The following is a 14,530-nucleotide window of genomic DNA, read 5'->3' as shown; positions in this document are numbered from 1 at the left end:
GAGGAGGTCTAAGGACATCGATCCTGGGAGTTGGGTACTTAGGAAGAATCTGCTATGTTCCTAGGACTATGACTATTCTGGAGTTTTATAAAAATAAGAATCTAGCTTAGTCAGTTGCTGCCTGGGTCTTGTAGTCCTCTCTTTTCCATCTGAATTAGGAAATAAATTCTCTTGCCTATATTTTGAAAAACAAAAGCCATGGCTGTGATTGTGAGTCAGTTGCTTTTGACCATGACTCCACAAACAAATTGGACCTCTCTGATGTTTGTGAGCTTCATGCTCATCACTAAAATTGTGACATTTGATTTATCATCCCCCCTGACAAAGAGAGATTTGTCTCACTGGAGTTCATGAAGCAGCTTGACCTTCTTCAGAAGGGGCTTCTCTAGAGCTTCACAAATTATTGGGGCCACCTCCCCAAGTTTTACAGTTGCTCTTGGGACATATCCCTAGCATCTTAGGGATCTATAGAACATAGTTTCAAAGCTACTGCACAAAACATTACTTAAAATTATTTATACTCTAAAATTCAGTTGTTTCACGTCAAAAAATAGTTCTGATGAGTCTAGAATATTTGCATTCTCACATTTTATTGTCAATATTTCTATCACTTTCTCCAAACATTCATTCTTTCAACAAGCATTAATTAAATCTTCTATGTGCCAGTTCCTATGCTCCTGGAAGACTTAGCATCCTCCTTTGGAATGACACTCAAAACCAGCCTTTCTCCTAGCTTTGCTAGCTCCCAAGCTTTCTTCATGTATTTCCTTTTCCATTTTCCTACCACTTAAATATTTGGAAGTTTGAGAGTAACTGCAAATAGCTATTATTATGTCATCACCATGATATTTCTTTTTATTTATAACAATATGAGAAGAAAGGATCAGACCTACTTTCCAAATAAGAGAAGAAAGCTATATGTAGGTGGGAAAGTATTAAAAGAATGGGGAAAGCAAGAGTCAAACCTTGCCCATAGTGTAACTGAGTGAATATACAGATAAAATATACAGAAGGATGTGACTTATCATTCATTGATTCAATTAAATATTTATTGAGTGCCTGCTAGTTATTGAAGATATAACCATTACTTTTATTCCTCCTCTCAAGGTATTTTCTGTCTTCATGCACTGAGAACAGATTAAATGAATGAAGGAGACCCATAGAAAATAAATCAAATCTCCAGTACTGATGTATATATAATATCACTGTACTTTACAAATAGTAAATTACAGCATGAGATCCATGATCAGAACACAAATGAGGAAAGATGGAACAGATAGGAGAGGCCATGCCTATATCTTTTATCACATGGTATCTATTGAATGAATGTAGATAGAGACTGAGCTTCAAGCAGAATTGTAAACACCACTGTTAAAGAAGAGCTAGAAAAATTCATCAGAAATGTGCCTTTTCAATCACCACTCCACAGAAGGACCAAAAAAATCTCAAAATGGCTTCTATGGTAATAAAATTTTTAAAAAATTATCATAATCCACATAGTCAAATAGAATAAACCATCTATACAAGAATTGTTCATATTTAATTAAGGCAAAAAGATGCCACAATATTTCTCCCCACTCCACCTCTGCTTCTTCTAGTGCCTTAAGTTCAACAACCAATGAACTCTGATCAGATGGCTCACAAACACATAGATGTCCTCGAATGTAATGGCCAGAAGTATTGTCTCTTATTTAAGTTGTATTCTCTCTCCATTTAGTATGGCAAGAAGAAAATCAAATACATTGACTATGAAAAGCAGCACCTTTACTTCTACATGGGTGAGTCTCCTTGGAGCCAAATTCCTTATCATTCCATTTCCTTAAAGCAAGCAGTAGTCAAGCTAGAAGACATGACTGGTGTGCTCTCACAGAGAGACCAGCCCATGTTATCTTATAACTGAGAAAAGCAGAATGCCTTCTTTTAGACTTACTGGTGTGGAAAACTGAAAAGGAAAAATGGAGAAGTAAATAGGAATCTTTAATAGGCATTTCATCACTCTGAATATTGGGTAAAAAAGGAAATGCTCTGATAAGGATGGAAGACAGGATGCCAATCAAAGAGTCTTGAATCTAGGACTCTAATTGTGGAAAGACTAAACACCTACAAGAAGAAAAGAATAAAGTCCTTAAGGAAGCCATTTCTGGGTCACAGAAGATACATCTCAGAGGGACAGAGAAAGCATTTACAATTGTAAGATTTCTAACATAAACGCTCTAAGAAAAGAAAGGCATCCCAGGGATGTGGCCCTGAGCTGTTAGAAACTATGCTAGTATTTGTTCAAGTTTCTTAGTATGTGGGAAGGATGAAATCATTTGTGCTGAGAGGTTACATAGTTTGAGAGTTTGCAGGCGGACACAGCCTAGTCTAGAAGAGGACTCAGAGGACCTGACTAAAGTGTGGTCAAGGAGAGAGTCTATCAAAACCCAAAGGTTCTCCATAAGACTTGTTTGTGCTCTGGCCTCACTGACCCTGGTGGAAAGGCAGGTAAATAATTCTTAAGCCAAGAAAGGAGTACAGCTTCTTTATTTATGCCACCTTGACATATTGTGACCAGGCACTATCCTGAGGATTGTGAAGGATGGAAGGTTTCCATAGACCTTGAGATAACTTGAAAGCTCACAGCAAAAGCTCTTTTAGGATGCCCCCATCAAGAATGACTCAAATCTTGAAAGCTTCCCTAGTCTTCTTGAGGGAGCTTGAACCAAATTCCTGGTTCAGCCTCGTAGAATCAAAAGATCCCATTTTGGATCTCAAGCCTTCTGTCTTTCTCAGAGGCAACATTGCAGGGTGGCATGTTAAGGAGATAGAGCCCAGCTGGCTTGCACTGAGGACACATTCTACTCATTTATTCAACATATTTTTTGTTATTATTGTTGTTTTCAGTTGGGCTTCCCCTCCTCATGCCAGTATACTTCAACCTGCAATCCATGCAAGTGATGTACCTCGGAAGATATTGGAGGGTGAGTAACAACTCATTCTCTGAAGCTAAATCAAGTAGAAAATGGGAAATGAAAGTGCTTAGTCTCTTCCAGATAGAGCTTTTTGAATAGTGAGACATAAGATTTAGCCAGTACATGAAGGGACCCTAGACCAATGAAGGGGGAAATGAGATTATGTTCAGAGCATCTAACTTTCAGGCACTTCTCTCTGCAGGACATCGTCTGGGTCAGCAGTTTTTACATCCGCTATTTCATCACATTTGGCCCTTTCTATGGAATCTTCGGAACAGTATTGCTCATATATTTGGTCAAGTAAGAAAGCAAGAATATCCATTTATTCCTTAGATAATTCTCTTATCTCCCTTATCTAAACCATTTGTGATTAGCATAAGATTATGACACCAGGCCCCATTCTCTGTAACTGTGAAGGAAAACAAAAAGTTGAAATATTTGAGTAAGAGGTGCTCCTTAGAAAAAAATGTTGGCCCAATCTTCTCTTTTTGTTCCCATTTTCTTAATTCCCAAGAAAGTATTTCACCTGACCCAAAAATCTTTTAAAACTGTAATCCAGTTAGACATCCTTCCAAAGATAAAGGAAAGATAATCCTTCCAAAGATAATGGAAGAGAATAAATTTTTTTTTAAAAGACACATTTATCCAGCGTCATGATCAGACCATTGCATTTAGCAATCAAAAGCATTGGTGCAAAAAAAAAACCAACCAACTACATTAAAACCCTTTGTTGGAATGCTTTGCACTTTCCACAAAACAGAAATTAAAATAACCTGTTATACAATTAGTCACAAATACAGTCCTCAAGTTTTGTTTTGTTTTTGGCCCATTCACATGAGTATTGTCTAACACATGTCTTTATGACTAGGAATTTTCCCAAAACCAAAATGACTTCCCACTGAATAGCCCTCTTCAACTTCCCAATTTACCCCCCTCATTATTTTACTTTGTTATTCTAAATCCTACATAATAATCCTATCTAATAACAGACAAACATAGTAATTGACCATACCTTTGCTACACCTCCCATTGGCTAATCAGCGTGATATGCAAATTAACTTCCAACAAAGATGGCGGCTAATTTCCATACTGCAGGCGGGGCCAGCAGCGCACGATGCTGTGCATGGCCCGGACCCAGACCCGGACCCGGGACCCGGACCCGTGACCTGGTGAGGGAGCATAGCAGCAGAGAAGGGAGAGAGCCCAGGTGGCAGAGAAGGAAGGGAGCCGAGGGCTAAGCGGTGAAGGGAGGGAGCGAGGCAGTGGAGAAGGGAGCGAAGCCCGCCTCAGTGGGCTTCGCTCCCTTCTCTGCTTCACTGCGGTCTCAGGAAGCCCTATTCTTGCAGGAATCTTCCTGCAACAGGCCTCTAGTAAAGATAATAATAGCTACTCTGCATTAGGCACTTTGCTAAAGGCTTAATAGGCATTCTCTTATTTGCTGCAATACTCGCAGGATCCTGTATTGTAGAAAGCATCATTTTATTTTCTGCTAAGGAAGCTGGAGCTCAGAGAGATTTAATCACTTGCCCAAGGCTACAGAGCTTGTAAGGTCCAATGGCAGTACCAAACCAGACCTTGAACCCAGCTCTATCTGATGACAAAGCCTAGGCTGTGTATGCCCTTAAGTTAGGTACTTTTTTATCCTTGCACCAATGCTACAGCAAACTTTGGGGCACTGCTTCTGCACATTAGCAGCAAGGTAGGTCTTGTGACCAAATGCCTACTGTGTCATTTCTAGATTTAAAGAGAAAAATAAATGACCACTATTTTACTCGAACCCTGGAGTCACTTTTACTTCCTCCAATACTCAGCCAACTCTGTCAGCAATTATGTAAGCCCAGTGATTGGAACTTTAACACCTCAAGGAGTCATCAATTCCTCCTTTTATTCTCCAAAAGGTTTCTTGAAAGTCCCTGGATTGCATGTGTTACACAGATGAGCCACATACCAATGAAAATGAGCAGAGAGGAGAACAGAGACTGGCTCAGTACTCAGGTAGTAATGAAGTTCCTGGGAGAGGATCCTTCAAAGCATAATGATTTAGAGTCTGGTTATCTCCAATAATATGAATTCATTCTTATCCAATGCTTGCCAGAGACCAAGCACTGTCAACTACTGTGCATCGAACTACATGAGATAGGTGCTATGATTACTCCCACATTGCAAATGATAAAATTGAGTTATGAAGAAGTTGGGTAACTTGCATAAGATCACATAGTTAATAGGTGTTACAAACAGGTTTTAAACACAGGCAGTTTGATTTCAGAGCCTTTGCTCTAAGCCAGCGGTTCTCAACCTGTGGGTCGCGACCCCTTTGGCAGTCGAACGACCCTTTCACAGGGGTTGCCTAAGACCATCCTGCATATCAGATATTTACATTACGATTCATAACAGTAGCAACATTACAGTTATGAAGTAGCAACGAAAATAATTTTATGGTTGGGTCACATGAGGAACTGTATTTAAAGGGCCAGACGGTTGAGAACCACTGCTCTAAACCAAGGGTCAATAAACTACAGTTCAAGGGCCAAATCTGACCCACTTTCTATTTCTGTAAATAAAGTTTTCTTAGAACACAACCATGATCATACATTTTATATTATTTATGAATGCTTTCATGCAACAACAGCAGAATTAAGTAGCTCTGACAGAGAATTAAAATATCTGCAGTTTGATACTTTATAGAAAAGATTTGCTGACCACATGACACAGCCTTTCAATTACAGAATGAATTTACACCAAAAAGGACACTGGAATGCACCTCATTTCTTTGTATAGGTAGAGAGGCTCAGTGAGGAGACATGACATGCTCTCCGAGCACCTGTGAATGATTCAGAGTTCTAACCAGTGCAGAAGAGCTCTACCTCCACGGCCTTCCACCTGTTGTGCCACGATTGACTGGAGAATCCAGTCATAATTCTGCTTCCTTTTCCAAACTCACTTCCAAGTTCAGTGGACTTTCCATAGGGCATCAAGTAGTGGTTCTCATATTTTTTGGTTACAGAACCATTTGACACTCTTAAAAGTCACTGCAAACCTGAAAGAGTTTGTATTTATATCAGTTATTTATATTCATGGATATTTACTATAGTTGAAATTAAAATACTTTCAAACATTTATGAATTCATTATTAATTAATATAAGAATCAAAGCAATACCTCAGAGTGATGGTGCCATCCTATATTAGTAGCCTCTGGGAAAATCTACTGTACAAGCATGAGAGAATGAGAATGAAAAGAAAAAAAAAAAGTCTTAGAAGTATTACAGAAGTAATTTTGACCTTGCAGATCCCCTGAAAAAAGTCCTAGGAAACCCCAAGGTTTTCTGAAGAATGCTTTGAGAAATGCTGACATAGAACAACCACAAAAATAATATTCAAAATGTCAACTCAACTGGAATTAAACCTTAGAAAGGTATTGAGTAAAATAACATTCACAAAGGATCTTAATCTTTGCAGTCTGAAGAAGCTACAATCTCCTCATGATAATACTTTTCAATGTATAAAATAAAATACATTAGATTACAAAGGAAAATCTTTACATTGAATGTACTTTTATGCACAGAACCCTTGGTTAAAACCCTTAATGCCTTATTCCCCATTGAGAAGCCCTTCAATTCCATTCTATGGAAATGGATTCTAAACCCTACAATCTCTCCCAAAATCCTCTATTCTCACTTTCATCTGCCAAGGTCCTCATTGCTGACACCTTAGTCTTTTGTATCCAAGAGCTGATGGTGACTTAGCCCCCTCAAATTCTATGCACTTTTTCATATCTATTACCTTATATATATTTCTTTGCAAAATGTCTTATTTATGTTTTAAATTGTAAGCTATTTACCTGGGACCACCTATCTTTAATATTCCTCATAGTTTCTTACACAAAAGAGGTAATCAATGAGCACTTATTGAATGATTGCCCGGGGGGGGGGGGGAGGGGCGGGGGAGGGAACTAAACATTTTCTCTGTTTGACACTTGAGCTTATTTATATCTAATGTAAACTTTTTCTTTGCAGGTCCTGGCAACCTGTAATGTTGAACAGTCCTTTTTCAATGACTGGTTCACTGGGCACCTGAACTTCCAAATCGAGCACCAGTAAGTGATAGAAACAACCCATGATAGAGAAATGGGCTCTGACTTATAATAGCCTCCATATAGTCCAGAGCAGAGCCATAGGATTGGGATCACAGAGGGGGGGAAATGAACCAGAATTCTTTAAAGACTGCTATCTTTCAACTAACATTAGGGGTAAAAGAGAAAAGAAGGAAGTAGAACAATAGTGAGTAAATAGAGTGAAATCTTAGAAACTACCAGTGATTTGGTTTACAGATTCCCATGGATTTAGAAATTGTTGACTGTTTTCTTTGCATTCGGTTTGTTGGCAAAACCCAAGAAAAAACATGACACCTGGGTAACCAAGTTGTGTTGAAACTTAATTGCAATTTAATTTAAATGCCTATCTCTCTATATCTTTAGACTGAGGTTACAAAATAATCAACAATGAAATCCAGTCTCTGCTGCAATTTCCAAATGGTATCTGGAAATACTTTACCAATGGGTCAGCTAGGCAAACATGCCCTAAAGAAAGAGTAAATGATAACCCTTTGAGTTAATCTCCCCAGAATATTCAGAGGAGAGACTTTCCATAACCTCTTTATCTAAGCCATTTATGTGATAGTGAAGGAAGAGATCTTATACCTATTCATAGGATTCTTTTTATCCTTTCTTTCATATTAAAATCCCAACAGAACAAGAAATTATTATTATTTATATTTCATCAAAGAGGAGATAAAAACCCAAGAAAGTCATCTGGCTGATTAGTTAAAGCCTTGGATGAAAGCCTGTCTTTCCTCACTTCTTACTCCTATCCTAGAACTTTTCCCCATATGCCATTACTAGAACTTACCTATTCATGATGCAGGAGTTAGATGGATAGAGAAACAGACAGACAGAGATGGAAGGTGAATATCTCCAGCTCTCTAGATAATTTAGAATGGTAAATAAATAAATAAATAAATAAATAAATAAATAAATAAATAAATAAAAATGCATACTTTCATTTGAGCTGCCAAATATAAATATTTTTTATGGTGCTAATATTTATTTTCTTAGCTCTTCCCAAACATTGCCAACCACAGGGCTCACAGAAGTTTAAGAGATAAGATAAGAGTGTTTGGCAAGAGTTTTTTTTAACTCCCTGCAGCAGTATTGTGCAAAGTCAAGGTTGGGTCTGCATTGCTGACATAATTTTATTTAGTAATGGGGGAAAGAACCTCTTTCCAGTTGCTCTGTAGGTCTAAGTTTTGTATCTCCTGTTTCTGTTTCCCTAGTCTGTTTCCCACTATGCCCCGCCATAATTATCAGAAGGTGGCACCTCTGGTGAGGTCCCTGTGTGCCAAGCATGGATTACAGTATGTGACTAAGCCCATACTGAAGGCATTTGGAGATATTGTCAGGTAATAACAGCGTCTCCTCAATTCAGCTCTCATTTTTCTTCATGTCCCCAGACTATTCACTGGGTTGTGATTCATTCACCCAGGAACAATTTATTAAGAGGCTCCTGTATGCCCGGCATGGACATAGATAGCATCAACTGCAGATTTGATAATAATAATTTTACCATGTACTTTCTGCCTTCTAGGTATTTCTTAATGGAAATGCCTTTCTGCTCTACTTAAGTTCAAGCTTCTTAACACCAGGGCTGTGTACTATTTGTCTTTGTGTCCCCTATAGAGCCTTTGCATGCTTGACAACTTAAGTGGTGGGAGGGACTCTCAAAGATTCTGCTCCAGGGTTGCAAATGAAGATGCTTGCAGGGTCCAGCAGGACATAAATGTGTGAATCGGGCAGGGATGACTGATCCTCTATAGACGGACCCCAGGGGTAACTGAGCAAGAATGGCAAGCCCTGAGGGAACTGAAAATTCATATCCATCCCGAAGCATTCAGTTCCCTAGAAAGCATTGTGCTGCTCAGACTAATAGCCAGTGATCTGGGTTTAATAACTTCCTTTTAGGATTGGGGGTGAGGGCGGGGGGGACAAGCAAGTAAAACCACAACAGTATCTTGAAAGAAGCCAACAAGGCCAGTCCTATTCTGATCTGATCCTGCCTAGTGCTCCAGTGTCTGACTCTACCCCTCTCCTCCTCCTTCTCTGCCCTCCAGATACCTGGCCTCCCTTCATCTGTTACATAACCCCCTGCCCTTGCCATTTCACTTGCTTTGTCACCTTTTCTTCTGCCTAGAATGTTCTTCCAACCTGTCCTTATCACCTTGTCAATTTTCATTCACTCTTCAAGGTTCATCTCAAATGCTTTTTCCTCCTCAGTCTTCCCTGACGCCTATGACTAAGTCACATGCTCTTGCAGCACCTGGCTCTCTTCATTCGTGACTTGTGTCATAATCATGACTAAACAACAAATTAGGTAACAAATTCTTTGATATGTGTCTCCACGTGGACACATAGACCAGAAACTCCACGTGGACAGGACCTACCTCTCTCCTATGCACTGTTGCATCCCCAGAGCCTAGAAAAGTATCTTTCACATTATAAAATAAGATGGGTAGATGTATATTGGATGGATTGTTATACAGTTGCATGCTTTATCTTAAAGAATCTCAAAAGATTTAAAAAAAAAAAAACGAGAGAAAAGGGTAGGTGATGGTTTGGGATACAGAAGAGAGTAATTGAAAGAAGAACAATCTCTTCCATAAAGGAGAGGTGACCTCACCTGCTGAAAACACAAGTCAGTGTATTTGACTCCCTTCACTGGGCAACAGAAGAAGATATTTTTCACATATAACTGAAATGACAACGTGGCCCTGAACCAAGTAAAAGAGCATATGTTCCATGGAGTAGCAGCTTTTATCTTAGAGTCTCACCTCCTGATAATCTCGTTCACCCTTCCCACAGGTCCTTGAAGAAATCCGCAGCCCTCTGGATGGACGCATACTATGAAACATGATGCAGATGCCAGCCTTGATGTGCACGAAATTGCATCTTTCAAGGAGGCTGGTGAATGTGTAGGAACTTCCTGCTTACCTATCAGTGCCATTGGCATACCGGAGTGTGCCAGGAGTGTGAACTCTAAGGATCCATGATAACTTTCCCTGAAGGTTTCCTCTGCCAATAAGAAGCAGAGGGAACACAAGATGGCTTTGACCAGAGTGTCAAATGGGAAGTGGAGTCCAATGTTATTTTTTCCAAAAGATCTTTAACTTAGTCCTACCAACAGGCCTTATTCAAATCATCTCAGTTGCTGGGCATAAGTACAGGAGCCATGTAAAAGTCTCATTGACAATGTCAAGGGTCAATGAGAAGAAGGTTAAGGAGAGACTTCAGATAGAGCACTTTTTGAAAAACGGGGCAATTGCTCTTTGAAGAGAATCATACATTTAAGAAGTTCCTGGCAAAGCACAAATTTTTTGCTTTTTCCTTTTTTAAACACTTGAACTTCTTTTTCTTTAAATGTTGAGTATAATTAACATTAAAATCTCTAAATATTTAAATATTCATTGCAGATTTTCATTATTATACTGCACATGTGTAATTGGCATATATATATATATATATATATATTTGTTTCCAAGTTGTAACATTTCTTAAAAGTGCTTTCTACATTTAGTCCCAACAGCAACTGGTAAAGTAAGAATAGACTCTCCCTGACTATAAGATTTGTTTGCCTAATCCCTAACCACCAAAACAGAACTGCCAAACCTCATTATTAGGTGACCCTACTGCAAGAGAGGGATATATTTTCTATAAACTAGACCATAGGCTACGTCAAGGCATTTTCATCTGTTACATAACCCCCTGCTGAAGCATGTCTTAGGAAGAAAGAGTTTCAATATTAGAAGGATGAGTCGACACTCTCAGTAGCTAGTATACTGATTTTAATATGTCTGTGCTTTTGCTCATCTAGTCAGGGGGTGGGGGTGGGATGGGAGGGGGCAGTTTACACATGACCTTGTCTGCAGGGAAAGAAAACAAATGGTATGTCTTCCATCCCCGCGTTAGGGGTTTATCTGTTGTCTGACATTCTACCAGGAAGCATTTCATCCCCTTCTTCCAAACTCTGCAAAATATTTGGGGTTTTTTTTGTTTTGTTTGTTTGTTTGTTTGTTTCTTAATTTAATCCCTGGGTTGTGAAGCAAAGACCCTGTGGCAGAAAAAAAAAGTGTGGAGACTTGAAAGAAGCCACTGGGGTTGACGCAGAGGGAGCAGGGGCCACAGAGGGGCAATGAAGGAAAATACATTAAATTACTCACGTGTCCTAAGGGTAAGCCATGCATGCCAAAGCTAAGAAAATGAGAACGGTTAGTCTGGGAGGACTGGGCATTTAAATACCAGTAATATTCAATTGGGAAGATGGGTAGGGAATGAAAAGGGAGAAAAGTTTTGTTGACTTCATAATTCTTCATAATGTAAGCCCTGTTTGGAAGAGCCGAGAATCCTCCTGCCAGTGGATCTACAGATTACTCTTGCCTGAAATCAGGGTTGCAAGTAGGAATGGAGCACAGTGGTTGCTTTCTCTATCCAACTCCCAGAGAAATTCAAGCATGATTTGTCCTTCTAGTCACTAGAAATAGCAACCAGACCTCTCCCTGGACACACTACCTCAACACCTTCCTTCCTCAAGGTGGAAACTAGCCCATGTTGCAATTCCCCAAATGGAGTTGGTTACTGTGAAACGGAACAAATCTGGGAGATTTAGACAGACGATGTAAGGGAAACATGAAAACTAAATGGAGGTCATGCCCTTTGCTTTCTCTCCCTGCAGCTGAGGTCATCAGTAAGCTGTTCCCCTTCTCACCCCCCTTCCCACATGAATATATGAGCAAAAGCACAGACACACTATACTAGTTACTGAACCTCTCTGTCACTCTCCCTGCTCGCACTTACAGTTCAAAACAGGTGCTAGGTAAGAACAAAAGTTTATAATGGAATACATTTTAACTTACTAGTGCTAGTCAATAAAATAGTCCTTTTTCTGAATTCAGTCTCTCAGTTGATTTCTCTATCTCACCCTGCAGTGACTGGTATTTGCGTCTGGGGAGACACATGACTATATTTATATTACTTGTTCAATAAATTCCCCAGAGGAGGAGAACCAAGGCCTGTTACTTTGACAGTTTCCAAGGTCTCTGAGCACTGATTTGGAATTTAGATGATCCAGCCTGCAGGGCATTCCATTTCTGCCCTTCATAATGTAGGTTTCTAATGACTCCTGACTGTTATAATACAGTCCTCCCTGAAACACTCCAATGGATTCCCATGGCTCTTTGAATAAAGGACAACCTGGAAAAATGCCTACAGGCTTTGCCTGCACTGTCCCTTCCCCGTGTACCTTGCCCCACCTTATAACACTCTGGCACGTGCTCTCTCTGCTGCAGCCCCAATGGCTTCTTTTGAGTCCTCACAATTTCTTCTGCGACAGGGTCTTTGCCCCTGAACCCAGTGTCTGAACCTCCCTCTCACTCTCCCTGCTCTCACGCCTTCTCATTTGGTTAGCTGTCACTCACCTGCACACCCCAGGGAAGCTTCCCCACTGTGATATGCTCTATTGCAATTACTACAGGTATAATTTTACATTCATTTGTGTGACTCCTTCATTAATTTTTATTACGCCCTAGCTTGCAGAATCAGTAAAGATGTACGGAAGGAAGGAAAGAAAGGGAAGAAAGAAGGAAGGGGGGAAGGAAGGGAGGAAGGAAAAAAAAAGGGAGGAAGGAAGGAAGGGATGTATATAAATGTAATTCTTTCTAACTACATAGAAAGGTAAATTTTTTCTAATATAGGAAAAGCACTTCCATATTCTAACTCTGAATTATTAAAATTATTACCAATACTTAAGAGTATCTACCAGCCACTTAGTACTGAACTGTACCTCTCATTGGCATTATTTTATTTAACCCACCTAATGGTCCCGTGACACAGTCCTATAATTAATCTTATTTTATAAAAGAAAAAGTTGGGGCCTAGGGAGGCCAAGCAACTTGCCTGATGTCACAAGGTAGAAAGTGGTGGAGTAGAGTTTCAGACTCAGAGATGTCTGACTCCATAGTCAATGCTCGTTAATTTCCATGCCAGAAAATTCAAAGTAATGGGGAATTAAGTGGCATTAGAAGACATGGCAGCTGGTGTTTCTGGAATATCTCTAATAGCTTCCCAGAAGCTAATGAAATAAGCATTTCTACCTCAGCAAGAGCACGTACCTGGGAAGGGGAAGGCGGGAGGGGCCCATGAAAGGCACAGTGGCCACTTGGAAAGAGCTCCTGTTGACAAACTTCTACTCACCAATCCTAAAAGAGTACTCAGCTCAGACAAGTTTCACTTGGACATAGTCAAGCTGAGATTTAACCTTTAACTGCATTAAACATGGAAGAACAGGGTAAAGACATGGATTTGGGATTTTGTGATGACTTAGCATGATTTCAACCCAAGGAAAATTCACCTTCTCTGTGGCTGTCTTTATGTGGCCTTACCTGAATCCAATTTCCTTTAAAACTGTATTCCTCCTGGCGAAATTCACCTCTGAGAAACTGCATGTGTTTTCAGTTAGGCATTAAGTAAGAGTGACTGCCTTAGAGGTCAGGGACCTAGATTCTTATTTCATCTCTTTAATACTCTACAATGAAATTGGCCAGGTCATGTATACACTCCATACTTCAATGTGTAAAATAGGTGTGGTGCATAATATTACCTGGCCTACATGTATCACAGCATAGTCAGAACAATCAAATGAAGCAAGGCAAATTGGATAGTTTCACAAGCCAGGAACACCCATCCCATCTGATACTGGTTATTGTTATTATAGTGAGGGTTCCTCCCATCCTAGACCCACCAAATGCAAGAGAAGCCTTAGAGTCACACAGAAACACAAGATGGAGAGGTAGTGAATCATTTTTAAAATGAAAGGATGACAGACTTTCCCCACAATCGAGAAAAATGATTCCTCTTGTTGCAACAACTAAGACTCAGGAGTCACCCTCAAGGTCTGACTGTATTCACTCCCCTGGGCCCAGCTTTGAGAGCGCAGGCTGGAGGAAGAGGAGAGAGCCAAAGGTTCTAGTTGCCAAACTTTTGATTAACCAAGTGAGTACACAATTATCCTGGTTGGAAATTATGCCAAATATAAGTATACAAATGAAACAATAAGTATTGCATAATCAGCATATTATAAAAAACTTTCTTGACTATCTCCCTGCTAATCACCTAATCATCAACTCTAAAGATGCAGAAAATATAGGAGATTGAACCTAAACTCTATTGAGGGCATGAATATGCTCAGTTATTTTTCCTTTCTCAACATTATTTATGAAAGTTTGTAAACAGACAGCAATGTTGAAAGAATTTTACAGTGAGCATCAGTATAGCCATCACCTAAATTTCAACTTGAACATCTTAGCAAACATTTTTTCATTTACTATCTATCCATCCACTTATTAATTCCCTTATTTTTTATGCATTTGAAAATAAATTTCTAGGAGCTGACTTTTAAAAATAAACCTCAGATTATGCAAACAACAAAATATATCTCTTCTCTTCAATAAAGAATTGGTGAAAATTGTGTAGCAGCTT

General features: G+C 39.5%; 1 protein-coding gene across 8 annotated transcripts in view; it reads left to right on the top strand.

The window, feature by feature from the left end:
- The window catches only part of LOC132241162 (fatty acid desaturase 2-like protein FADS2B), a 34,184-nt gene extending 21,596 nt beyond the window's left edge, over positions 1 to 12,588 (top strand). For 2 of the 8 annotated variants that reach the window (XM_059709348.1, XM_059709351.1), the window contains exons 5-11: positions 1,718 to 1,778; positions 2,884 to 2,960; positions 3,154 to 3,251; positions 4,850 to 4,946; positions 6,966 to 7,045; positions 8,281 to 8,406; positions 9,863 to 12,561. In XM_059709348.1, the coding sequence (XP_059565331.1) occupies positions 1,718 to 1,778; positions 2,884 to 2,960; positions 3,154 to 3,251; positions 4,850 to 4,946; positions 6,966 to 7,045; positions 8,281 to 8,406; positions 9,863 to 9,914 (591 nt within the window). In that variant the 3' untranslated portion in view covers positions 9,915 to 12,561. Of the gene's footprint in view, positions 1 to 1,717; positions 1,779 to 2,883; positions 2,961 to 3,153; positions 3,252 to 4,849; positions 4,947 to 6,965; positions 7,046 to 8,280; positions 8,407 to 9,862 lie in introns of those variants that run through there. The other 6 variants (XM_059709347.1, XM_059709346.1, XM_059709349.1 and 3 more) reach the window with 6 other exon arrangements.
- The last annotated feature ends 1,942 nt before the right edge of the window (positions 12,589 to 14,530 follow it).

The sequence above is a fragment of the Myotis daubentonii genome, chromosome 9 (genome assembly GCF_963259705.1).
Source record: "Myotis daubentonii chromosome 9, mMyoDau2.1, whole genome shotgun sequence".
Lineage (NCBI taxonomy): Eukaryota > Metazoa > Chordata > Mammalia > Chiroptera > Vespertilionidae > Myotis > Myotis daubentonii.
Note: the sequence above shows the minus strand (reverse complement) of the source record. Positions and strands in the feature narration are given on the sequence as shown.